This window comes from Megalobrama amblycephala, linkage group LG16 (assembly GCF_018812025.1).
Source record: "Megalobrama amblycephala isolate DHTTF-2021 linkage group LG16, ASM1881202v1, whole genome shotgun sequence".
Classification (NCBI taxonomy): Eukaryota; Metazoa; Chordata; class Actinopteri; order Cypriniformes; family Xenocyprididae; genus Megalobrama; species Megalobrama amblycephala.
The window spans coordinates 3,041,809-3,068,886 of NC_063059.1; the positions used below are offsets into that span (position 1 = coordinate 3,041,809).

The 27,078-nt window shown below is 36.9% G+C and overlaps 1 protein-coding gene across 1 annotated transcript; it reads right to left on the bottom strand.

Annotated features, from left to right (window-relative positions):
* Positions 1–2,851: 2,851 nt before the first annotated feature.
* rinl (Ras and Rab interactor-like) lies at positions 2,852–26,932 on the bottom strand. The gene is given in 15 exon segments (XM_048161897.1): positions 2,852–3,682; positions 7,886–8,017; positions 9,941–10,258; positions 11,817–12,416; positions 14,577–14,722; positions 14,724–14,794; positions 17,517–17,617; positions 17,721–17,809; positions 18,063–18,135; positions 18,722–18,830; positions 24,296–24,453; positions 24,558–24,686; positions 25,264–25,330; positions 25,411–25,462; positions 26,075–26,932. Coding segments are annotated over 12 exon segments (2,244 nt in total). The 5' UTR covers positions 24,583–24,686; positions 25,264–25,330; positions 25,411–25,462; positions 26,075–26,932; the 3' UTR covers positions 2,852–3,260.
* Positions 26,933–27,078: the final 146 nt, after the last annotated feature.

The following is a 27,078-nucleotide window of genomic DNA, read 5'->3' on the forward strand; positions in this document are numbered from 1 at the left end:
AGAAAAGTGGTCAAGTGCAAAGACCGCAAAGTGGGTACTGGTACGTGCCCTAATTCTGAAAGTGTATGGATGACAGGAAGAGGAAATGTCTGAATTCAAATAAATTCAGCAAGGTCACACAAGAGAGGAAATTCATTAGTCTAACAAGATGGACAAAACAGATAACGTAAGGTGTGCTAGTTAAGATTTTCCTTTTGTAAACCTGATTCCTGTTTGGCTCTATTTTGAAGACTCTGGAATAAATTAAAGCATTCTGGGTAACTGAAAATTGTGGTATTAAAATGGTCATTTTAAGTAATTTATTAAATATAAAGCTATATATACACACACACACAAACACACATTGACTTTCAAAAGTTTGGGATCGGTAAGATTTTCTAATATTTTTGATAGAAATCTCTTCTGCTTACCAAGGCTGCATTTATTTAATTAAAAATACAGCAATATTGGGAAATATTATTACAATTTAAAATAACTGTTTTCTACGGAAGAGGATTAGGGCCAAGCAATAATAAAAAAATCAAACCATCTCGAGATTAAAGTTGCTAAATTTCGAGAAAAAAACTTGATAAATTTCGAGAAAAAAGTCGAGATAAAATGTTGAGAATAAACTCATTAAATTATGAGAAAAAACTTGTTAATTTACAAGACAAAAGTCGTTAAATTATGAGAACAAATTCGTTAAATTATGAGAAAAATGTCATTAAATTTCAAGAAAAAAGTCAAGATAAAATGTTGAGAATAAACTCGTTAAATTACGAGAAAAAAAGTCATTAAATTACAAAAACAAATTCGTTAAATTATGAGAAAAATGTCATTAAATTTCGAGAAAAAAGTCGAGATAAAATGTTGAGAATAAACTCGTTAAATTACGAGAAAAAACTCGTTAAATTACAAGAAAAAAGTCAAGATAAAATGTTGAGAATAAACTTGTTAAATTACGAGAAAAAACTTGTTAAATTGCGAGAAAAAAGTCAAGATAAAATGTTGAGAATAAACTCGTTAAATTACAAGAAAAAACTTGTTAAATTTCAAGAAAAAAGTCGAGATAAAATGTTGAGAATAAACTCGTTAAATTACGAGAAAAAAACTCGTTAAATTTCGAGAAAAAAGTCGAGATAAAATGTTGAGAATAATCTCGTTAAATTACGAGAAAAAAACTCGTTAAATTTCGAGAAAAAAGTCGAGATAAAATGTTGAGAATAATCTCGTTAAATTACGAGAAAAAAACTCGTTAAATTTCGAGAAAAAAGTCGAGATAAAATGTTGAGAATAATCTCGTTAAATTACGAGAAAAAAACTCGTTAAATTTCGAGAAAAAAGTCGAGATAAAATGTTGAGAATAATCTCGTTAAATTACGAGAAAAAAACTCGTTAAATTTCGAGAAAAAAAAGTCAAGATAAAATGTTGAGAATAAACTTGTTAAATTACGAGAAAAAACTTGTTAAATTGCGAGAAAAAAGTCAAGATAAAATGTTGAGAATAAACTCGTTAAATTACAAGAAAAAACTTGTTAAATTTCAAGAAAAAAGTCGAGATAAAATGTTGAGAATAAACTTGTTAAATTACGAGAAAAAAACTCGTTAAATTTCGAGAAAAAAGTCGAGATAAAATGTTGAGAATAAACTCGTTAAATTACGAGAAAAAAACTCGTTAAATTTCGAGAAAAAAGTCGAGATAAAATGTTGAGAATAATCTCGTTAAATTACGAGAAAAAAACTCGTTAAATTTCGAGAAAAAAGTCGAGATAAAATGTTGAGAATAATCTCGTTAAATTACGAGAAAAAAACTCGTTAAATTTCGAGAAAAAAGTCGAGATAAAATGTTGAGAATAAACTTGTTAAATTACAAGACAAAAGTCGTTAAATTATGAGAACAAATTCGTTAAATTATGAGAAAAATGTCATTAAATTTCGAGAAAAAAGTCGAGATAAAATGTTGAGAATAAACTCGTTAAATTACGAGAAAAAACTCATTAAATTTCAAGAAAAAAGTCGAGATAAAATGTTGAGAATAAACTCGTTAAATTACGAGAAAAAACTCGTTAAATTTCGAGAAAAAAGTCGAGATAAAATATTGAGAATAAACTTGTTAAATTACGAGAAAAAACTTGTTAAATTACAAGACAAAAGTCGTTAAATTATGAGAACAAATTCATTAAATTATGAGAAAAATGTCATTAAATTTCGAGAAAAAAGTCAAGATAAAATGTTGAGAATAAACTCGTTAAATTACGAGGAAAAAAGTCATTAAATTACGAGAACAAATTCGTTAAATTATAAGAAAAATGTCGTTAAATTCTCATAATTTAACGACTGTTTTCTCGTAATTTAATGAGTTTATTCTCAACATTTCATTTTGACTTTTTTCTCGAAATTTAACGAGTTTTTTCTCGAAATTTAACAACTTTAATCTCTAAATGGTTTTATTTTTTTATTATTGCTTGGCCCTAATCCTCTTCCATAGTTTTCTATGTGAATATATTGTAAAAAATAATTTATTCCTGTGATCCAAAGCTGAATTTTCAGCATCATTACTCCAGTCTTCAGTGTCACATGATCCTTCAGAAATCATTCTAATATGATGATTTGATGATCAAGAAACATTTATGATTATTATCAATGCTGAAAACAGTTGTGCACAATTTCTTTTCAGGATTCTTTGATGAATATAAAGGTCAAAAGAACAGCATCTTTTGTAACATTATACACTACCAAGGATGCATTAAATCGATCAAAAGTGACAGTAAAGCCATTTATAATGTTACAAAAGATTCTATTTCAAATAAATACTGTTCTTTTGAACTTTCTATTCATCAAAGAATTCTAAAAAAAAAAGAAAAGTGTTTTAAAAAAAAACAAAACAAAACTGATCCCAAACTTTTGAACAGTAATATATATATATATATATATATATATATGGCTTTATATACAATTTGTTTTGTGATAACAGGTTCATGAGTAATTTGTACTGAAAAAGGAAATGCATTACTCTAGGACTCTTGCTATTGCTATAGTCCCTTCTTCAAAGTAAGTCTATGGGAATTTTTAACCCATTTTATGATCTAACAAGTGAAAATCATAATCCTGATTGCTTAGAAAAGCAATAGCATGAACTCTTCGCATTAAGTTGCATGATTTGAGGTATCATCTGAGTAAATGGCTTTGCCTTTTAGAAGCATCAGTCCAATGTTAAGTTCTGTAATACCACGTGTGTATTAATTTAGGATCCTGTGAAATTCAGTTGTCTTCTTTCCAGCTTACTCTCCATCCCCTCTTTCAGGACTGGTGAGGTCCAATGTCTCTGTTAACTGTATTTGTTCTGGATCTGCACTTCCCTCCTCTTCTTCTGTCACAGCCTCTAATTCTTCATCCAAACCCTGCACTGCTTCTTGAATGCTATGGATGGCTGGCTCGACGTCAGTCAGACTGCTGGACTCTTTGCTCTCATTTAAACAGTTCACGTCCTCCGTTGTTCTACGGCTTCCCTCTGCCGGTCCGTGCCTCCGTATGGTCCTGCGGTTTCGGCTGTGGCGTGACTGGTTGCCGTGCAGTGTGCGTCTGCGGTGCCACTGGCTGAGAGACTTGTGTGCTTCTGCACTGAGTTGCCGCTTCGCTAGACGAGGCTGGAAGCTGCTAATGTAATAAAGGGCAGCGTAGAGAGACGTAAGGTAGTAGCCACCTGAGAGAAAGACAGAGAAAGCAGTTCTTTAATGAAACTACTAAACTACTACACGCCTCCTTGGCCAAACTTTCATTGACGGTCATTCGTTTGAGTATTCTAATGCTATAATGCCTTCATGTGCTATCTGAAGTTTCCTATTTTCCACTTCTGAAGCTGTGATTATGAGCTTGTTGCACTCAAGCGCTTTGTTTTTGGAAGGAATGGGAATCATGAAGGACATCAGTTTTATTCTTGCATATTTATTGGGAAAATATAATTTAAAACCATTATTATATTTAGCATCCCATTCATATACAACCAAAGGCTATAAACATTCACTGCATTATCTAGTTAGTCACCTTGCTGACAATTCTGGAATTTCGATCAAATACAGGCTATTTTTGTTGTGTATAAAACATATATTATGCTTCAAATGATTATCCATACATGTACAAACCCGATTCCAAAAAAGTTGGGACACTGTACAAATTGTGAATAAAAAAGGAATGCAATAATTTACAAATCTCATAAACTTATATTTTATTCACAATAGAATATAGATAACATATCAAATGTTGAAAGTGAGACATTTTGAAATGTCATGCCAAATATTGGCTCATTTTGGGTTTCATGAGAGCTACACATTCCAAAAAAGTTGGGACAGGTAGCAATAAGAGGCCGGAAAAGTTAAATGTACATATAAGGAACAGCTGGAGGACCAATCTGCAACTTATTAGGTCAATTGGCAACATGATTGGGTATAAAAAGAGCCTCTCAGAGTGGCAGTGTCTCTATAAAAATAGTGGAGCAATATCAGAAAGGAGTTTCTCAGAGAAAAATTGCAAAGAGTTTGAAGTTATCATCATCAACAATGCATAATATCATCCAAAGATTCAGAGAATCTGGAACAATCTCTGTGCGTAAGGGTCAAGGCCGGAAAACCATACTGGATGCCTGTGATCTTCGGGCCCTTTGACAGCACTGCATCACATACAGGAATGCTACTTTAATGGAAATCACAACATGGGCTCAGGAATACTTCCAGAAAACATTGTCGGTGAACACAATCCACCGTGCCATTCGCCGTTGCCGGCTAAAACTCTACAGGTCAAAAAAGAAGCCATATCTAAACATGATCCAGAAGCGCAGGCGTTTTCTCTGGGCCAAGGCTCATTTAAAATGGACTGTGGCAAAGTGGAAAACTGTTCTGTGGTCAGACGAATCAAAATTTGAAGTTCTTTTTGGAAAACTGGGACACCATGTCATCTGGACTAAAGAGGACAAGGACAACCCAAGTTGTTATCAGCGCTCAGTTCAGAAGCCTGTATCTCTAATGGTATGGGGTTGCATGAGTGCGTGTGGCATTAGCAGCTTACACATCTGGAAAGGCACCATCAATGCTGAAAGGTATATCCAAGTTGTAGAACAACATATGCTCCCATCCAGACATCGTCTCTTTCAGGGAAGACCTTGCATTTTCCAACATGACAATGCCAGACCACATACTGCATCAATTACAACATCATGGCTGTGTAGAAGAAGGATCCGGGTACTGAAATGGCCAGCCTGCAGTCCAGATCTTTCACCCATAGAAAACATTTGGTGCATCATAAAGAGGAAGATGCGACAAAGAAGACCTAAGACAGTTGAGCAACTAGAAGCCTGTATTAGACAAGAATGGGACAACATTCCTATTCCTAAACTTGAGCAACTTGTCTCCTCAGTCCCCAGACGTTTGCAGACTGTTATAAAAAGAAGAGGGGATGCGACACAGTGGAAAACATGGCCTTGTCCCAACTTTTTTGAGATGTGTTGATGCCATGAAATTTAAAATCAACTTATTTTTCCCTTAAAATGATACATTTTCTCAGTTTAAACATTTGATATGTCATCTATGTTGTATTCTGAATAAAATATTGAAATTTGAAACTTCCACTCATTGCATTCTGTTTTTATTCACAATTTGTACAGTGTCCCAACTTTTTTGGAATCGGGTTTGTAAATATGCTCTACTTCAACGACAAGACAAGGTGATGTAGCTGTTGTGGAAAAAACTAATGAAGAATAGCAGTCACAGCAACAATCGTTCTCCCCTCAGCCATGTTTAAAGTTTATGTCCCACCCAGGGTTGCCAGGTTTTCACAACAAAACCCACCTAATTGCTACTCAAAACTAGCCCAATCGGGGACCCAATTAAAGGTGCTAAAGAGGATCTTTTCGTTGACTGAGAAACCAAAGACTGTTAGTGAGTTTTTGAAATGAGCGCATGCGTAAGAACAACCCCCTCCTTCGAAGGAACGCCTCCCAAAACTCGTGCACGAGTATTGGAACACGAGTGTTTACCACCGACATTCGCTGTGTCGTGTTAGTGGATTCATTATGTCGGACTCACCGCAGGTAACTCATAATCTGCAGTTGTTACTCCTGTCTCCTGACAAAAACATTGCATGCGGCGCCTGTATAGTGTGGAAAGTTACTGGAGAGCGCAGCCGCGCACGTCTCGCACAAGGAACGTCATGGCAGTGATTGACAAGCCAGAGGGCCAATCGTTTACGAGATGATCGCGTAAAATAAGTCCCACCCAACTTGGGAACTTGGATATCAAAATGATCCCAGAGCTTCCCAGTCCAGGGTTGCCACAACAAAACCCACCCAATTACTAACCAAAACTAGCCCAATCACGTTTCGGGGGTCCCTCGGTAAAAATTGCATTCAGGGGGGTAACATCTGCATTTTGGCAGGGTTCTCCTGATTAAATTAGCATTCCAGGGGCTAAATATCATGTTAATTGGGGTCGCTTCAACCTGCGGACATGAAAAACAACTCACGGCAACAGTGTTAAAGTAGCCCAATTGGCAAGACTGGTCCCACCCAACTCGGGAACTTAGGTATCAAAATTATCCCAGAGCTTCTCAGTGCACGGTTACAAGGTTTTCACAACAAAACCCACCCAATCACTACTCAAAACTATCCCAAAACTAGCAAAAATTGCATTTCAGGGGGATCCCCTGGTAATATTCGCATTCCAAGGGCTACAGTATATATCTTGTTATTTGGGTTCGCTTCAACCCGCGAACATGAATAATAACCCGTGGCAACAGTGTCAAAGTAGTGGAAAACCATGGACTTGGCAACACTGTCCCAGTGTTAAATACGACTTGAGAGGACGCTCATGTCCAGTTTGTAACTCATATTTATGATAATTCCAATTAGCATGTGAAGGCAGCATAAATTATCTTTCATTACAAAAAAATTCATTACATATTTTAGTATATGTTTTAATTCTTTAAAGCTTTTATCCTCATGTTTTTCAAATCCCTATGACTTATGTGCATTCGGAAATTTGGTGCCAAATGTGTTTTTTTTTTTTTGAACAGTCACCTGCATGCTGTACGCTTACATGAGATGAAGACTGCCATAATAGTTTTCTATAAAATATTATTCATGTTTTTATTATTCATGCTGCTCTCAATATATTTTGCCATTTTGAAATGACGTGATGTGAAGAATTAGAAAAAGTTGGGGGTTGTTTATAATTATATTTTATATAATTTTATAAATTATATTTATAGTTTATAAAGGTTTAAATATGGATATTTTTCTTACAAAAAACCCATCACTTCACTTCAGAAGACCTTTATTAACCCCCTGGAGCCGTATGGATTACTTTTATGATGGATGGATGCACTTTTTTGGGCTTCAAAATCTCAGTTGCTATTCTCTCCCATTATAAAGCTTGTTTGACCAAAAGAAGATAGTCATATACACCTAGGATGGCTTGAGGGTGAGTAAATTATGGGATCATCTTCATTTTTGAGTGAACTGACCCTTTACAGGAACAGTATAGTCCATAGTGATGGTCTATGGTATGATTCGCCATCCATCAATTCAAACAGAAAAATAAGCATGAGAAAAGTGTAAAGTGCCTTTGATGACACAGTTCAGGATAGTCGCTAATAAAAGGATTGGGATTGTCCTTCCATTGAGATGAATAAGAATGCCAATGGATAGATCTCTACAGGTAATATAGACCCTCTTGTTTCAGACAAACAGCCATTGATTGAGTCAGAAGCTGATATGTTGGACAGTCACAGCGTCACAGTGTTTGCCCTCATCAAGAAGCCAACCAACCAATGACTTACTTCTAGATGTCACTGCACATTAAACTAGTATTGTACAGTAAATACTGTTTATGAGTGTGAATGTGTGTGTATCCCCTACCCTCTCCTTGTAGTTGCATGGGGTCCAGCAGCTCCATCATGTAGTCAGTGTCAACCTGTAGTATAGCTACATCACTACGCAGCAACACCCATGTCAGGCACGGCAGGAAGTCATCTGCCCCGAAAACCGTTCCTGACACAAAACAATCAACATATTCAAATCTTCTACCTGATAATGACACAGGTATTCAAATGTTTTTAAGTGCCTTGCGGTAATCATAGCTATATGGGTATGTATGGACAGTGCTGGGTAGTAAATATTACATGTAATCAGATTGCAAAAATTGAATACTTGTAATTAGATTACATTGCATTTTAAAATATTCATAATCTAGTGCCTATGATTTCCGTGCTGCAGAAAACGCAGATGTAATCCAGTCATAAAAACGGAATTTACTGTATAACGCAGAATGTCACAGAATTTGTCAATATTTTATGAATAAACAAAAAGTAGTTCAGTACACTTAAATCATGATATTGACTAGTGTCTGTGAATATTAAACCGCAAATAGACTATTTAAACGTGAATACTGCGTGTTCTGTCTCTGTGTGAATGAATGGCGCATGGTTTCATTTCCCACACACACTGAGGCACGCGTGACGCTCGCAGTGTTTTCAGCCTCTGCCACTTCACTATATGAGGACATGAATGCATGAACTTCATCTCCAGAGTCACTTCATGAACATTTTACCATTTCATTGCAGAAAAAAAAACTATCTTCATATCATAAACACACAGAAACTCAAAGGTCTTCACAGCAAATAAAAAATCTGGTTTAACTTGAAGAAATTGTGACAGAAATATAATGTACAGTAGAAAGCAGCTACATCTCAATGTAATAATAATACACTAATAATAATAATAAATTATTATTAAAACATTATTTTTTAAGGAATAATCACAATTTTTCTTCCATGTTTTAAATTTTAACAGTAAAGCGCTGTTGTGCAACTTTTTTTTTTATTTCATATGATTAAAAGATAAATTAAATTGTTTTATGCCTTAATTTGATTGCCAGAAAAATTAAAATACACAACAGAATTTCTGGGGAAAAAAAAAAAAAAAATCCTAAGGCCCTATTATTGTAGGGCCCTAAAAGATTAATAAATTTAGTTGTTTTTATGAATTCAATTAATTAGACATGCTTTTTGATTATTAAAATGTTATTAAACAAATAAAATGGAATCCAGAAAGCTTAAAACAGAAAACACAGAGTTGTTAAAAATAAAACATAATTTGAAAAAAAAAAAAAATAAATAAATAAAATACGTATTTCATAGGCCCCAAAAATTTAATTTTTGTTAAACTTTGTATAAGTTTAATGATTTCAATTAATTAGACTTGCTTTTTGATTATTAAAATTTAATTTAACCATTAATATGGAGTCCAAAAAAAATTAAAATGGAAAAAACAGAATTTGGAAAAAATAAAACTTATATTACAATATAAACTACAGTTAGTTTTTTATTGATTACATAATTTTCTCACAATGGCAGTAAATTATTCATAATTCATTGATTCTCCCTACTACAAGCAGTTCCCTTCTACTTAGTGTTGTATTTTGATTATTTTTATTTTAAAATTCTTTATTTTATTTTATTATTTTTTTTTTTTATTAATTATTTAATAGCTTTTCATTAAACTCACAAACCCCAATCTGGGAAACCCAGATATAATGTAATATTTAATGCACTTCATGTTGATGAAGTGCATTTTTATATCAATATGATACAAGATTATCGTATTCAAGTCAATGTGATAAATGAGTTAGGTCAAAAGAAATCCAAAAGTAGTCCGATTACATTAACATTAACTAAATGTGTAATGAAATGGATTATGTTACTAACTACAATTTTGCCGTGTAATTTGGAATCAGTAACTGAAGTAATCTACCCAGCACTGACTATGGAATTGTTGGTTATATGGAACGGGGAGTCATTGGGAGTATGTAAACAGTTCAGAGGAAGTGGAATGTGGAATGACCCACAGACTGACACTGACCATGAGAATCCAGAAAGTCTGCATTGCATTTCTACAGTAGTCTACTTCACTCACCGGGCTTAGCATTAGCATTCATGCTATGGTAGATATTCTTGCAGACTTTGAGCAGGGTGTTAACTTTTTTACTAGGTGAGTAGGCCTCATGCATTGCAGTCCAGCGTTGCTGGATCTTTTCCATCATGCTGGAATCAGGTACCCCGGCCCCGGCTGCGCCCTCCAGCTCCTCCGGGCTGCGGTTCTCCAGTGTGCTCTTGTTGTTTTCTAAACGCTGCAGAGTGCCGTCATCCCTGCGGGCTGTCTTTAGACACACGTAAAGATGAGCGTAAACTGGCTTCAAAGCTACTTTATGTAAGGCAAGCTCCAGCATAGCATCTAAAGGCAGAAAAAAAAAACAGATTTGTGAATACATTTGGTTTTAGTAGAGGCGAATAAAAGAATTGTTACTACTGTATATGTAATTCTTGCTAGATAGTTACTGTATGTACTGAAGCACCATATATATGTTTATTATTATTATTATTATTATTATTATTAAAGACATACCCCCTCCCCCCCACAATGAAGCTCACATTCATTGTGTAGGCATACCTATTATGTCCAATAGAGAAATTCAGTTGGGTAACACTTTATTTCGATGGTCCACTTTAGACATTCTACTAACTATGGCCCTGTTTCCACCTGGTATCTGCTTGTATCCAACTGACCAAAACACATCTTAATGCCAGGTGGAAACAGGGGACCTATTATGCCATTTTTCACAAGATGTAATATAAGTCTCTGGTGTCTCCAGAATGTGTCTGTGAAGTTTCAGCTCAAAATACCCCACAGATCATTTATTATAGCTTGTCAAATTTGCCCCTATTTGGGTGTGAGCAAAAACATGCAGTTTTTGTGTGTGTCCCTTTAAATGCAAATGAGCTGCTGCTGCCGGCCCTCTTTCCAGAAGAGGGCGGAGATTTAACAACTCAACAACAACAAAGCTGGAGAATCTCACGCAGCCAAAATGAGGATTGTCAGTAACGGTGTTCAGCCTTACATTGTTCAAACCGGAGTCGACACTGATGGAGAGACTCAGGAAGAAGTTACAACTTTTAGAATGAAACTGGATGTTTCTGAACGGTTAGTGGATAAATTTATGTAGTTGCTGTGGAGTTGATTCAACTCATCCACTAGCATGTGCCGTCATGTTAACCTTTTGTGTTGAATTGACCCTCGTTTGTGAAGCAGTCCGGCGTAAAATGACGGCATGACAACAACACTCTACTACGACAACTCTTCCTCTTCTCTAAAGCAGCTCAACATGGCCCCACCCCCTTTGTTGTGTGTTCTCGGGGGCGGGGTTTATGTAAATTTTAGGGTTTGTGATGTCACAAACCCAGGAAGAAGCTCGTTGTAGTCCCTACCAGTCGTTTGTTGTAGTCCTGAAAAAGCGATTTCTGTAAAAGAAAATATCTCCTTTGCATTGAACTTTGACCGTCGTAACTTTGCAGATGTTGTTTATGTTAAAAAGTGAAATCATAATCAAGGACCCCTTTAAGTAACTTTGCAACTACATGTCAACTAGCAGTCATTGAGTATTAGTAGTCTGTTAGGTTTGGTTGGGGTTTGAAGAATAAGTTGACATGTAGTTACTTATCAGTGAATGTCTGTTGGGGCGCATCTAAATAAAGTGTCAGCAGATATTAAGCAGACAGTCTACTAATACTCTGACTGCTAGTTGGCATGTAGTTGCAAAGTTACTTATAGTTAGTAGGATATCTAAAGTTGCCCATCAAAATAAAGTGTTACCTTCAATTGTAAATCAATTGTATTTGTTGATAAATGAATACAGATAAGCTGAAAAGTTATGTGCGTTAAGCATTTTAAAAAGGAACTCAGGTATTATAATGAAATTTAATTATAATGCCTATAACTCATCTCCAGGTCATACCCAGCTCAAAATCTGAAGTGTCTCCAAAGCTGTCTGTGATGCTTTGGATCTCTGGACAATCAAACAGCATTTCCCTCAGGGCAGTGAGAGCCGAACGCACTTCCTGCAGCATCTCGGTGGAGGTCACTTCAGGAGTGGTTCCACTTGTGAGAGTTTGCTCTACAAATCCCCTGACAGCATCTGCAAAAGCCCCACCCTTCCGTTCCGCCATCTCCTGAACCCGTTTACTCAGTCTTCGCTGTGGCGACACAAGCCCACCTAGAGCCTGACCCACTGCCGAGAGGCGGTTCTTCATCTTATCTGCCAAATGGAAGCGGGGCGAATGTAGGGATGGGGACGGGCTTGAAGCTGCTTCAGACTCTTCCTCTATACTGCTGACTGACAGCGAGTCCAGCTCTAAGCAGGGCGGTTGAAGCAGAGAGGAATTCAGCCATATCTTGTCCTCTATCCATGACACACGGTGTGGCGACTGAGGGAGAGGGCTCTGAATGGAGTCTATGCTTGCTCTTTTTAGGGGGTCTTCCGTGCTGGCGTTACTCGCCCTTCGAAGCACAACTCCGCCTGGGGTAGATGGGGTGACTGGACTCTTCTCAAATGATCCTTTGAGAAGAAACAAAGACGTGAACTTACATAACACTTTCTAACAGCCTCCTTTTTATCAGCACATCCTATTGTAATATATAAACATTAGCTGCTTTTCCACCATCAGGCCGAAGGCTTCTTGGGCCCTGCCCAATCTGGTCGTTTTCGCGTTTTCGCCTACCTCTGGATGTGGTCGAAAGTGGACAAGGTCAAAACGTTTTACACCCTGATTAGCCCTGTATTTAGAGTTGTTCACTTGTGATCCGATTGACCAAAACACATTTTAATACCAGGTGTAAACAGGGCCTAAGAACAGTAAGGAACGGTTCCAGTTATACTTCTACTTGAACTTGGTTCAGCCATCCCACAGTAACCAAAACAAAAATGTAACCATATCTGTACCGACTGGGCACAAAATGGAAAAGTTAAGCAACAAGAACCGTTTGACCCAACAGTGGAAAATAGGGCTGGGACAATACATTGATTCTCGATACAATGATTCTGTATTGATTCTGATATTTTGTCTCTTTAATCGATTCTGAGCTTAGTTTTTAACAGCAGATGTTAAAAAGGCTAGTTTTTAACCGCACACTCAAATGCTCAAGAAGAAGAGAGCTGGAGAGCGCATGTGCATTTGGCTGAGTCATGTAAGTGGTTAAAATACACTTGCACCTCGGCTCAGAATGCTTTTATGATGCGAGATTAAAGGTGCCCCAGAATTAAAAATTGAATTTATCTTGGCATAGTTAAATACATGTACATGGAAATGACATACAGTGAGTCTCAAACTCCATTGTTTCCTCCTTCTAATATAAATCTCATTTGTTTAAAAGACCTCCGAAGAACAGGCGAATCTCAACATAACATCGACTGTTATGTAACTGTCGGGATCATTAATATGTACGCCCCCAATATTTGCATATGCCAGCTCATGTTCAAGGCATTAGACAAGGGCAGCCAGTATTAACGTCTGGATCTGTGCACAGCTGAATCATCAGACTAGGTAAGCAAGCAAGAACAATAGCGAAAAATGGCAGCTGGAGCAATAATAACTGACATGATCCATGATATCATGATATTTTTAGTGATATTTGTAAACTGTCTTTCTAAATGTTTTGTTAGCATGTTGCTAATGTACTGTTAAATGTGGTTAAAGTTACCATCGTTTATTACTATATTCACAGAGACAAGACTGTCGTTATTTTCATTTTTTAAACACTTGCAGTCTGTATAATTCATAAACACAACTTCATTCTTTATAAATCTCTCCAACAGTGTGTAATGTTAGCTTTAGCCACGGAGTACTATCAAACTCATTCAGAATCAAATGTAAACATCCAAATAAACACTGTACTTACACGATTAGACATGCTGCATGACGAACACTTTGTAAAGATCGATTTGAGGGTTATATTAGCTGTGTGAACTTTGTTTATGCTGTTAAAGGCAAGCGCGAGCTCCGTGGGCAGGGAGCGTGAGCATTTAAAGGGGCCGCAGCCTAAATCGGCTCATATTTAATGATGCCCCAATATAGGCAGTTAAAAAAATTAATAAAAAAAATCTATGGGGTATTTTGAGCTGAAACTTCACAGACACATTCAGGAGACACCTTAGACTTATATTACATATTTTAAAAAGATGTTCTATGGCACCTTTAATGTAAACAGCCCACTACGAACACCCTTGTAATTCACTTCAACCTTTTCGAACTTTATTCATGATTGTTTTATATTTAGGTGATATGTGTAAAGGAACTGGAAAGCAAGCAGAGTAACGTTATGCATGTGTCTAAAGCACGCAGTACCATCTGCTGTTAAAAACTATGCTTAGAATCGATTCCAGAGAGGATCGCAATACATTCGGAAAATATCAGAATCGACCCAGATGCATTGTATCGCGAATTGAGAATCAATGTATTGTCCCAGCCCTAGTGGAAAAGCAGCTATTGTTTTTTTGGTTCCGTTAAAAAGTCTTTTTCGTTATTTGAAATAAAGCTGAATTCAAATAAAATATTTGGTTTAAAAAAACTTTTTAAACTGAAATTTAAAAAAAAAAAACAATAATTGAAAACTAAAAATATAAAAATAAAAGCTAATTGAAAATATCATAATAGTATATAAATAATACTTAAATTGCCTGAAATCATATAACTAAATAAAAAAAAAAGTCCAACACTACCTCTGTCATGGTCAAAACTGCTAGAGTTGTCCTCGGCTAGTGTAAGTGACCTCTGTTTCAGTCCTCTCCCTTCCCATACTCTTGTGGTACTCAACCGCTTGTCTCGCCTGATTGGACCGATTGATTGGATTGGATGAAGAACGAGTAAGCCAATCATCCCCGTGCTCTTGAAGGTACAAGGGATTGATGAAGCACAGGGCACCACTGGCGGCTGTAACCTGCCAACAAACAGAAATAATTTGAAGATCACATCCCCATTGGTGATGACTTTATAGAATATAACAAGTGTTAATCATTGTGGTTCAACTAGAGAAGTGGGAAAAAAAATGAACACAAATGCCAAATTAAAAAGAAGAGATCCAGTTGGACACATTTGTTGTGGTGGTAAATTTCAACTTCTTTGTCCATAGTCAGTGCTGGGTGGATTACTTAAAAATTGTAGCCAGTTACTGATATATAACGTCTAATCATGTAATCAATAAGAAAGTAACTTTAGTCTGATTATGAGTATTTTAAAATGCAATATAATCTAATTACCAGTACTTAATTTTTGGAATCTGATTACATAATCCAGATTACATGTAATCAGTTACTACCCAGCACTGTGAAGTTGAAGAGGTTTGGGGATCTTCTTACATTAAAGCACCTGCTAGCATCATAAATTGATGTTTGGACAAAATATACCCTTCAGTAAGTCTTGGTTTGATGAATGATAATGGTTTTGATAACTTTTTGTCATTGTCTTTATTTTAAGATGTCCTTGTAATAACACAAACAAGGACTAAGTAATATTAATTAATAGCACGGACTTACTTAAGGGTTAGAGCTTTATGGTTATTCGCATGTTGCTTATGCTATGGATTGTAATTGCGCATAATTTATACTTCAGAAAGTAGATGTAACATGTAACATTAAGGGCCCTATCATACACCAAAAACAGTGTTTTTTTGCTTGTTTCAGCCCGATGCAGTTATCATTTTCACGTCCAGCGCCACATTGTTTAAATAGCATTGTTTAAATGGTCTGAAAACGAGGTGTGTTCAGGTGCATTGTTGGCGTGTTGCTATTTTGAGGCAACTGAAAATGACTGCGCCATTGACTAACTGAAACCTGATGTAAAGTCAATGGTGCAATATTTATTTTGTTATTTAAAGGATATGTTAGTAATATGTACCTATAGGTGGGTGCACAACTTGCGTACACTCTGCTTGTTACACACACAGGGACGTACAGCAGCACACATTTTTAACAATAAAAAATAAAAGGATTCCTCTCTATGGAGAATCGTTCAGTCTTCCACCATTAAGAGAATAGGTATAATCCTTTTGGACCATGCACCTGGTGTGCCGTCCATTTTTTTCCCGTCGTTAAACTAGCAAAAGGATTCGGACACGAGAATCTGGAATTATAATTTCAAAGCATTCTCAGTTCTGATTTGAGCACAAGCTTACAGTGCCCTCCACTAATATTGGCTCCCTTGGTAAATATGTGCAAAGGTGACTGTGAAAATAAATCTGTATTGTTTATCCTTTTGATCTTTCAAAAGTATAAAGTAAAATCAAAAGGGGGAGAAAGTAAAATATCGCTGAAGTATATTCCCATTCATATTTACGTTGTTTTCTTTGTTTTGTTTTTTGCACACCAGGGTGACTAGGAGCATGAAATTGCCCAGCCATGGCTTCCTGTTCCTCCAGGAGTATAAACATGAGGAAACACAAAGGCCAAATTCCCTTAATCATTAATCACAATGAGAAAAACCAAAGAGTATAGTTCTGATGTGCAACACAAGATTGTTGAGCTTCACAAAATAGAAAGTGGCTGTAAGAAAATGGCTAAAGCATTGAAAATCCCCATTTCCACTATCAGAGCAATAATTAAGTTCCAATCAACTAAAGTAACATACTGGATGATGCTGGAGAATTGCAGAGATTAGTTGAGTCTTGAGCCTCAGAAAGCCTAAAAAAAGATCAAACAGCACCGACATCCCCACAAGTTGTTCGGGAGGGTTTCAAGAAAAGTCCTCCTCGCTCATCCAGAATCAATCTCCAGCATATTCAGTAGTCAGACATGACTGAAACTTCAAAAGGGACCAGCTTCAATGGTCAGATGAAACTAAAAAAAAATGAGCTTTTTGGTAGCAAACCCACCAGATGGATTTGGTGCACACATGTATAAAATGTACCCCATGCCCATGGTTAAATATACTGCTGGATCTTTAATGTTGTGGGCCTATTTTTCTGCTGGAGGTCCTGGACATCTTGTTCAGATACATGGCCTCATGGATTCTATCAAATACCAACAGATAAAAAATCTTAACCTGACCGCTTCTGCTAGAAATCCAATAATGGGCTGTGGTTGGATCTTCCATCAGGACAATGATCCAAAACAAACATTAAAACCAACACAAAAATGTGTCACTGAGCACAAAATGAAGCTTCTGCTATGGCCGTCCCAGTCCCCTGACCTGAACCCTAAAGAAAATGAGTGGAGTGAACTGAAGAGAAGAAGCACCAACATGGAGCTGGAATCTGAAGGATCTGGAGAGATTCTGCATGAAGGAATGGTCTCTGATCTCTTGTCAGGTGTTCTCCAAACTCATCAGGCATTATAGAAGAAGACTCAGAGCTTTTATCTTGACGAAAGGAGGTTGCAATAATTGGGTGCCAATAATTGTGGCCAACATGAACTAGAGAAAAACATTTATCCCCCCACTTTCGATTGTTTTACTTCAATGACAGGTTAGCATTTTGTGAATTTGTTTAAATGAAAGATCAAAAAAGATAAAAAATATAGATTTATTTTCACAGCCAGCTTTGCTCATATTTACAAGGGTGCCAATATTTGTGAAGGGCACTGTATATCACTTATTTATTACTGAGGAAACATTGTGAAATGGAAAACATTAGAGAAGTAAAGCAGAGCAGAGATGGTCTGTATCACCTGTATGGTGCACAGGACTGTTTCTGGCATTTCTGCAGTGTCTTGTGTTTCTGAAGTCATACTGTTAGCCTGCAGATCTGAGGAGGGACACAGCCAGGTCTCTGGAAGTCAAACACACAAAACCCTTGAAGCTCAGAGAGTCTGACACAACAGCAGATTTATAGTGTAGCACAGAGAATGGGGAATGACAGGACAAGCACTAACTTGGACCAAGCAGAGGAACAAGATGATCTGGTAGATTGTTAAGGGTGTAAACCCATGAAGGAACCAACAAACAGACAGGTAAAACATCCCTGAAAGAACATGCCAGATTAAAGAAACACATTAAAAACACATTATTTATATGGTTTAGCACTTCTAATCATTGGTGTAAGGGAAACAAGCAGATTCTCATTCTCTTTCTCTGCAACTGCTTGCCCTATAGGAGATTTTAGCATAATTTACTATCTAACACAGATAGAGCTTCCTGTTACAACGTCCTGTTATCAAGAAAAACAGACATGCTACCTTATCAACAGCTGCTAGATAAAAGAAACTCATCCCCACCTGCTCAGCGTGTAGAAGTGCAGCAGCTGAAAGAGATCAGGGAAAGCCAGATGTGACGTTGTCAGTTGAAGCGCTGTGAAAGAAAAAAGACATGTCACTTCGCACTTGCACTTGCAATATGACTCATAAAGGGAAACTGGACAGACTAGTCATGAACTTCAAAAGAACACGGATGTAATGAGGAAATAGGATAGCTGCAGTGTTCATGATGTCAATTAGAACTGCATGTGCAAATGGAGAAGAAACTACTGTGAAACTCAGAAACTACTGAGTTTACACAAACTTCTCATGTACACTGCATAAACTGGATGGATCCCCATAGTGTACTTCCCATGTCTGTTTATAACAGGAAATGTAGAAAACCTGCATGCTTTACATCTGTATCATGCCTGACTTTGCCTGACAGCTCATTCATTTCCTTTCGTGCAAAATAAAAAAAGCTCTTTTTCGCTCTTTCATATCTCAGGAAACTTAGCTGATGTTTCCCATATAAAATCATATATAAAAAGGAAAAAACTAAATGGGACAGTAGTTGATACAGTAATAGTACACAGCTATAAAATGTGGACAGCATAGCTGTTTCAAGTGTTGACAAGACGTTGATAGCGACAATGTTTGAGTTCATGATGAAATCTGAGTATCAATCAAGGATGAAGTACCTGTTCCAGTGGTTATGATGGGGAATTCTTTGACCGGCTCCCCACTGCCCCCTACAGACACGCACAGAAGCTGGTCTTGAGGCAAAGACCCTTGGACCACCAGGAAACTCTGTGGAAAGAAACATTTAGATTATTTCATGACATGAGAAATAAAATTTTCCTTGGTGTTTTGGCATATAAGAGGTCTTTACATCATGTAAGTTCCATAATTTAAAACGTCCTCGTCATCAATAAAAAAAAGTATTTATATAATCAAGCTGTAAATAAGCTTTGGAACAGACATCACGACTGCGTACTCTGGGGCAAGAAAACAATGCCTTCTTTTACATTATCGCATCGTTGGCCCCACCCACAGGTGTTGAGCAGCGGGTCGATCTAGTAGTTGTTTACGATAAGACTGTGATGATAACAAGACTGATGCCACAAAGATGTTGTGCTGTTCCTGACTGTGCAAAAACATAATCTTTCCATAAGCTGCCGACAGATCTCGATGTCAGAAAAAAAATGGATTCGGTTTATTTTTAATGTCTCCCTAAAATCAAGATTTTTTAGCTTTTAGTATGAATAAGTTAGTTATTGTAAAAACAATGACAAAATTCACATTTTGCAGGTATAAGCATTCAAATCTTACAGTCTCTCATTTCCGCTAAAATGGATCACGGATTTTCATGACATCACATCGCACTTCAGTTTCTTGTCAAATCTTCTGTCCAATCAAATGTTCTCTAGAATCTGAAGTCCGGCCCACTCCTACACTCTTACAGAGCTCACATATTTACTAGTTTCTACATGGTGCATGGCACATAGTGCACTATATACAGAATAGGGATTGACTCAGACAGTTTAAATATGTTTTCCTTTGAAGCAAATGAAGTCAGTTATTTCAAATCAGAGGGCAAAAAGCTGGGTAGGACAATTATTTGAGGCAAAAATCATATTAACATTATAAATGCACCTCAGGAAACATAAAATAATTAAAAAATCCATTTCATGACCCCTTAAACCAAAAGGTTATATTGAGAGCACTGAGGATTGATAAAATGTGGAGAATGTTGTATCACAACATATATAAGAATATAAGATATATAAGAACATATAAGAACTTATCTAAGATACAGTGGGTACGGAAAGTATTCAGACCCCCTTAAATTTTTCACTCTTTGTTATATTGCAGCCATTTTCTAAAATCATTTAAGTTAATTTTTTTCCTCATTAATGTATACACAGCACCCCTTATTGGCAGAAAAACACAGAATTGTTGACATTTTTGCAGATTGATTAAAAAAGAAAAACTGAAATATCACATGGTCCTAAGTAGTCAGACCCTTTGCTGTGACACTCATATATTTAACTCAGGTGCTGTCCATTTCTTCTGATCATCCTTGAGATGGTTCTACACCTTCATTTGAGTCCAGCTGTGTTTGATTATACTGATTGGACTTGATTAGGAAAGCCACACACCTGTCTATATAAGACCTTACAGCTCACAGTGCATGTCAGAGAAAATGAGAATCATGAGGTCAAAGGAACTGCCTGAGGAACTCAGAGACAGAATTGTGGCAAGGCACAGATCTGGCCAAGGTTACAAAAAAAATTTCTGCTGCACTTAAGGGTCCTAAGAGCACAGCGGCCTCCATAATCCTTAAATGGAAGACGTTTGGGACGACCAGAACCCTTCCTAGAGCTGGCCGTCCAGCCAAACTGAGCTATCGGGGGAGAAGAGCCTTGGTGAGAGAGGTAAAGAAGAACCCAATGATCACTGTGGCTGAGCTCCAGAGATGCAGTCGGGAGATGGGAGAAAGTTGTAGAAAGTCAACCATCACTGCAGCCCTCCACCAGTCGGGGCTTTATGGCAGAGTGGCCCGACGGAAGCTTCTCCTCAGTGCAAGACACATGAAAGCCCACATGGAGTTTGCCAAGATGGTGAGAAATAAGATTCTCTGGTCTGATGAGACCAAGATAGAACTTTTTGGCCTTAATTCTAAGCGGTATGTGTGGAGAAAACCAGGCACTGCTCATCACCTGTCCAATACAGTCCCAACAGTGAAGCATGGTGGTGGCAGCATCATGCTGTGGGGGTGTTTTTCAGCTGCAGGGACAGGACGACTGGTTGCAATCGAGGGAAAGATGAATGCGGCCAAGTACAGGGATATCCTGGACGAAAACCTTCTCCAGAGTGCTCAGGACCTCAGACTGGGCTGAAGGTTTACCTTCCAACAAGACAATGACCCTAAGCACACAGCTAAAATAACAAAGGAGTGGCTTCACAACAACTCCGTGACTGTTCTTGAATGGCCCAGCCAGAGCCCTGACTTAAACCCAATTGAGCATCTCTGGAGAGACCTAAAAATGGCTGTCCACCAATGTTTACCATCCAACCTGACAGAACTGGAGAGGATCTGCAAGGAGGAATGGCAGAGGATCCCTAAATCCAGGTGTGAAAAACTTGATGCATCTTTCCCAAAAAGACTCATGGCTGTATTAGATCAAAAGGGTGCTTCTACTAAATACTGAGCAAAGGGTCTGAATACTTAGGACCATGTGATATTTCAGTTTTTCTTTTTTAATAAATCTGCAAAAATGTCAACAATTCTGTGTTTTTCTGCCAATAAGGGGTGCTGTGTGTACATTAATGAGGGAAAAACATGAGCTTAAATGATTTTAGCAAATGGCTGCAATATAACAAAGAGTGAAAAATTCAAGGGGGTCTGAATACTTTCCGTACTCACTGTATGTGACACAACCAGCATTGACATCAAGGAAGCGCTCACTTTGTGGGTAAGCACTCTCTCACAAGAGGAAGTCAGTGCACACACAAGTTAGGTGCCAAAAAAAATCCAAAAATAGATGACAGAGAGAGCTACTTATCTGTTTAGTTTATTGAAACCAATCATGAATATGCTGCTAACTTATTCACATCGGTTATATTTCATTTAAATTAATTCCCCAAACATATAAACAACAAGAACCTTGTTTAGAAGTTGTGTAGATATTTGATCATTTTGACATCACTCACGAATTATAAAGAGTAAGAGTATGTGGGGCGATAGAAGTATCTTTCACAGCTTTGAAAAAACTATTTTACACACATTTAATTTAATCGCCTCGGCACAGACTATTAGTGTTTGCAGACGCTTCTAAAAAGTACGATACTGGAACCTTGGATATACTGGTCAGGATAAAACTGAGATTAAGAAGAAGTAACTGGAAAACTTGATTTTGAACTTTTTATATTACATAGATATTGTATTATCTTGAATCATTACATGTTGAATGAGCATTTATACCAGCAAAAGCAATGAACAAAGTAAAACTGCATAAGGCTCTATACCACCATTCTGAATCAACACACTGTAAATAATCACTTTCACCAACTGTAGAACAGATCTCACCTTACAATATTATGGTCCTTTATCTTACCTTACAATACTGTGGTCCTTTACGACACCAGTGCTCTACTCTCTCTCTCTCTGCCTCTCCTTAAGTTCACTTGAAATCATGCACTCTTATCTAACTCTACTTCTGCAATTGTCTGCAACATAACAACGGTTCGTTTATTCCAAGAACTTATGTACTCAGCACTGGTTAGGTTACTAAAGCTTTAACAAGATGATTTTTTTAAAATAATTGTTTTATGGCACAGGTATAAACAGGAAATTATGACTGCCACTACCTTAAGGTAATCACTGAATAAACTTCTCCCTAATAAGTGCACATTACGCGTCCACTATGCACTTAGACAAAGAAATGGCTTTTATTAAACAGGGTCCAAGTTCACCAAAGGGAACAGTGACTTCCCATAGTAACTATTTACAAAATAGCATCAATAATACTGAAGGCACAGTGCTCAGCAACACAAGAAATTCACAGGACTAAACCTAAATGGCTTTATAAAGGCTGTTCAATAAACTTATAATAGGTGAACATGATTTCACCAAGTACAGTTTTGTTGATCCTGGAACAACATTTTAATCAACCAATCAGATTTGAAGGACAAGTTTACAGTTTATGTCAAGTTTAGGCTTACAGCCACACTCTTAAAAAATAAAGGTTCTTTTTTGGCATTGATGGTTCCATGTAAAATCTTTAAAGGGGACCTATAATGCCCCATTTACAAGATGTAATATAAGTCTCTGGTGTTTCCAGAATGTGTCTGTGAAGTTTCAGCTCAAAATACCCCACAGATCATTTATTATAGCTTGTCAAATTTGCCTCTATTTGGGTATGAGCAAAAACACGCCGTTTTTGTGTGTGTCCCTTTAAATGCAAATGAGCTGCTGCTGCCGCCCCCTTTCCAGAAGAGGGCGGAGCTTTAACAACTCAACAACAACAAAGCTGGAGAATCTCACGCAGCCAAAATGAGGATTGTCAGTAACGGTGTTCAGCCTTACATTGTTCAAACCGGAGTCGACACTGATGGAGAGACTCTGGAAGAAGTTACAACTTTTAGGACGTTTCTGAATGGTTAGTGGATAAATTTATGTAGTTGCTGTGGAGTTGATTCAACTCATCCACTAGCATGTGCCGTCATGTTCATCTTTTGTGTTGAATTGACCCTCGTTTGTGAAGCAGTCCAACGTGAATTGACGGCATGTCAACAACACTCTACTACAACAACTCTTCCTCTTCTCTAAAGCAGCCAACATGGCCCCGCCCCCTTTGTTGCGTGTTCTCGGGGGCGGGGTTTATGTAAATTTTAGGGTTTGTGATGTCACAAACCCAGGAAGAAGCTCATTGTAGTCCCTACCAGCATTTGTTGTAGTCCTGAAAAAGCAATTTCTGTAAAAGAAGCCTATCTCCTTTGCATTGAACTTTGAGCGTCGTAACTTTGCAGATGTTGTTTATAATCAAACAGCAACATTACACTCTAACTAAAGTTAAAAAAGTCAAATCATAATCAAGGACCCCTTTGGAATTCCACACAAGGTTCTTTATAGTGGAAAAAGGTTCTTCACACTAAGAAATAAATGGTTCTTTTAAGAACTGTTTACTGAAAGGTTCTTTGGAGAACCACAAATGGTTCCAGGAACATATGTCTTACTTGGCAAATTCACAGTGACCCGTATTAATAATAAGGGCTATTAATTTCTAGCTTTTATAGAATTTGAAACTAAAATAATTCAAGTAATGCAAACAATTGAATTATGAGTTACATTTGAAGTCATACTAAAAGTGCTTGACTGATTTAACTTGCTTAAAATGAACCCACAGTATGTTGGAAATTACCATTTATTTAACATTTATTAATAGGTTTAATAAATAATATATAAAAACAATAAACAGTTATTAAATAAATGTTCACCTTTTGATTATTATTGTTGCCTCTATTAATTATGTGTTTGATTTTTAATTTCCAACCTATTTTGGGTTCAGTTTAAGCCAGACTATAGTCATTTTTAAACAATAGTTGAGTTAAATAAAACTGTCCAGCTGTTAGTCAAACATTTAACCCAACCACTGGGTCAAAACAACCGCTGATTGATTGCTGGGTTTATCCATTTACAACCCAACCTGGGTTGTTTTTAACCCAGCATTTTTAGAGTTCATTGCTAAAAAGAAAGTCAAGGCACTCACCCCAGAAGGTCTGCCCCAGAGAGCGGCGTGAGCCCCATGTTTGTCCCAGGGGCTCTTGGGAGCCCAGGCATCCTGACACAAGCGTAAACCTTGCAGTAGACTCAGGACTTTTGTCTGATCCCTGGAGACCCCGTTGGGTACTGTGTTTGAAGCATTTTCTTTATGAGAAATAAAAAAGGTGTTTAAGTAAGCATTAAATATTTAAAAAATGCATATGGAACAAAATGGTGATTCTGAGGATTGTATCAGTGCTATCTCTCACCTGTTCCCACTGGTTGTGAATTCATCTTTTGACTCTTTTATCATAATTGGTCCAACAGAAGAGCCCTGGACCTGTTCAGAAAATCTGTTCCAGCAAAAGATCTTCCATTTTAACTATGTTGATGTAACCCTGTTGATATTTAGAAACAGAGAAACAAAAGAAAATGGTGAAATGTTGTTTCTCTCCAAGCCCACATCATTTGTATTTTCATTTGTATGCCTTTTCGTTCTCTCTTTCTTTGTCATACAGTAGTTCCTTGTTAACAGTTGTTGAACGTGTTTTATCAGCAGTAAAATCTAAAGTCAAAAGAGATTGTCTCTCTCTCTCTTTTTTTTCATATTTAGGGGTGGAGTTTCTCCTGTGATGTGCAACTGTGAAAACACAGGGCCATGTGCTGTGACAAAAACAGCCACTTCCAGCCTGATGAAACACACTATGTGGACACACAAGCTCATTGCTACTCATTATTGCAATTTATCACATTTTAAAACAATAGTAAAGTCATTAAAACATGCACTTTATTTTACAGTACATGCACTTACAGTGTACTCACCCAAGAAAGAATATAAGGTAACTACATGGGTTAAGGTTGAGTGGTTTAGAATTAGGTTCAGGGTTAAACTACACATCTTAAATTTGTCTTTATAAAAAACTGGCACAGTAGGTCACACTTTGGATGGATGATGAATGGATAAATGTTAATTACGCTTGCATGTAGGCCTTCTTCCGTTTTTTTCACTTTGACAGCTGGGAGATACATTGCTGGGTTTCCTCTGACAATATAAAAATGAGCACAAATTATTTTGAATTCATTGGGTGAAAAAAAATATCATTCTGTGAAACAGAAACTTACCATGAAATTACTTTTCACTGCTGTAAACTTCATAATCTTACACACTGACCTCCTGAGTACACACACACACACACACACACGTTAACACACATAACCATATAATACAAGCATGGCATATACACACATACACATAAATGAATCATTTAAATGGCTTTGAAGTGAACATTTTTACAGGGTTTTAAAAAACATAATGAATGTCGAGTAATTAGTGGTGTGATTGCTTTTTCCATGTACAACTTTTAGTATTTAGTCATCTTTACGTTGTTCAGAAATTTGTGCTTTATTTAATAGGCTATAACTTTTTGTCAGCCCTTTCAGCTGTCATCAATAAGAACTGACAGTTTGACAGTCTTTTCAGTTTATTCTTAATCCATGTTTAATATCAATATTTATAATAAATAGTTCTCATTGCAGTGTGTATTATTTAATATGCACTTATGGTGCAAATGTCAGTTTTTTACATTTCTATCGAAAATGGAAGAAGCATGTGATTGCTCCCGAAAGTGTAAGCAACAGTAAATAATTCTGAACATAATTTCTTGGTAGACTACAGTACATAAACTTTTCACTTCTGTACCCTGTTTTGTCCCATGTCGCAAGAATAAGTTGAGAAATATGCAATAAAGAGTAACATGATGCAAACAAAAATCTTTGCTGAACTCACATGTGGTGTCTTCAAAATGTCCTCCTACCTGAAGAAAAGACTGAACATCTCTGAAAGCTGCTCCAAACACCTCCACCCACTGCAAGCTTGCGCGTGGAGTAACCAAGACTCCACATTACTAATCTTTCCTGCACTTAGTCACGTCACCTACAGTGTGATTCACTTTTGGTCTGTGACATATAAATGTTCGATTTCTGTCACTCTAAAGATCAGTATCAGCTTTGACAAGTGTGACAGAACTCTTGATGATGCTCTTTGTGTCTCTCACACCATAAAGCTCCACCTACATTCATGACTGTGGTAAACCTCACAGTGAAAAACTTACAAGTGAAAGTCAGATACAGCAAAATGATTATAGCTGAATGAGTGTTACTGTACCATGTAGATCAGATCAGTTCCATTTTAGTCTAGCCAGCAGTTACATGTCAAAAAATAAACCCGTTTCCTTTTATGATGAGCATAAGTTCTGCTAGTAATTGAGCTTAAGAGTAGACAGTTACCCATCTTCCTCTTTGAATTTCCTCTTATAATAAATGAGGACATATTAACCTACAATAAGGTCAAACTCAAAGTTTACTCTAAAACCAGTTGACTTTAAGCCCTAATAATTTTAAAATGTTTAACAAATTTATGAGATAACATCCTATCTTCAGCAGTCAGACAAACATCTTAAAAACGTGAAACTACATGCTGTCAATAATAAATCTGCCGTATTAATGAGCACAAATGTTGTTTTAACCAGAGACGGTTTAGTCACACTGTAAACATATCATGCAATATGTACAGTGTGATAAAACTATCTATGGAAATACTTATGCGAAAATGATAATAAGATATTGTTCCGTCTGTGATTTCCAACAAGAATGTCAAATTTGGACTCGTCTGACCATAGAACACTTTTTCACTTTGAAACAGTCCATTTTAAATGAGCCTTGGCCCATAGGACATGACGACGCTTCTGGACCATGTGGCTTCCTTTTTGCATGATAGCGCTTTAGTTGGCA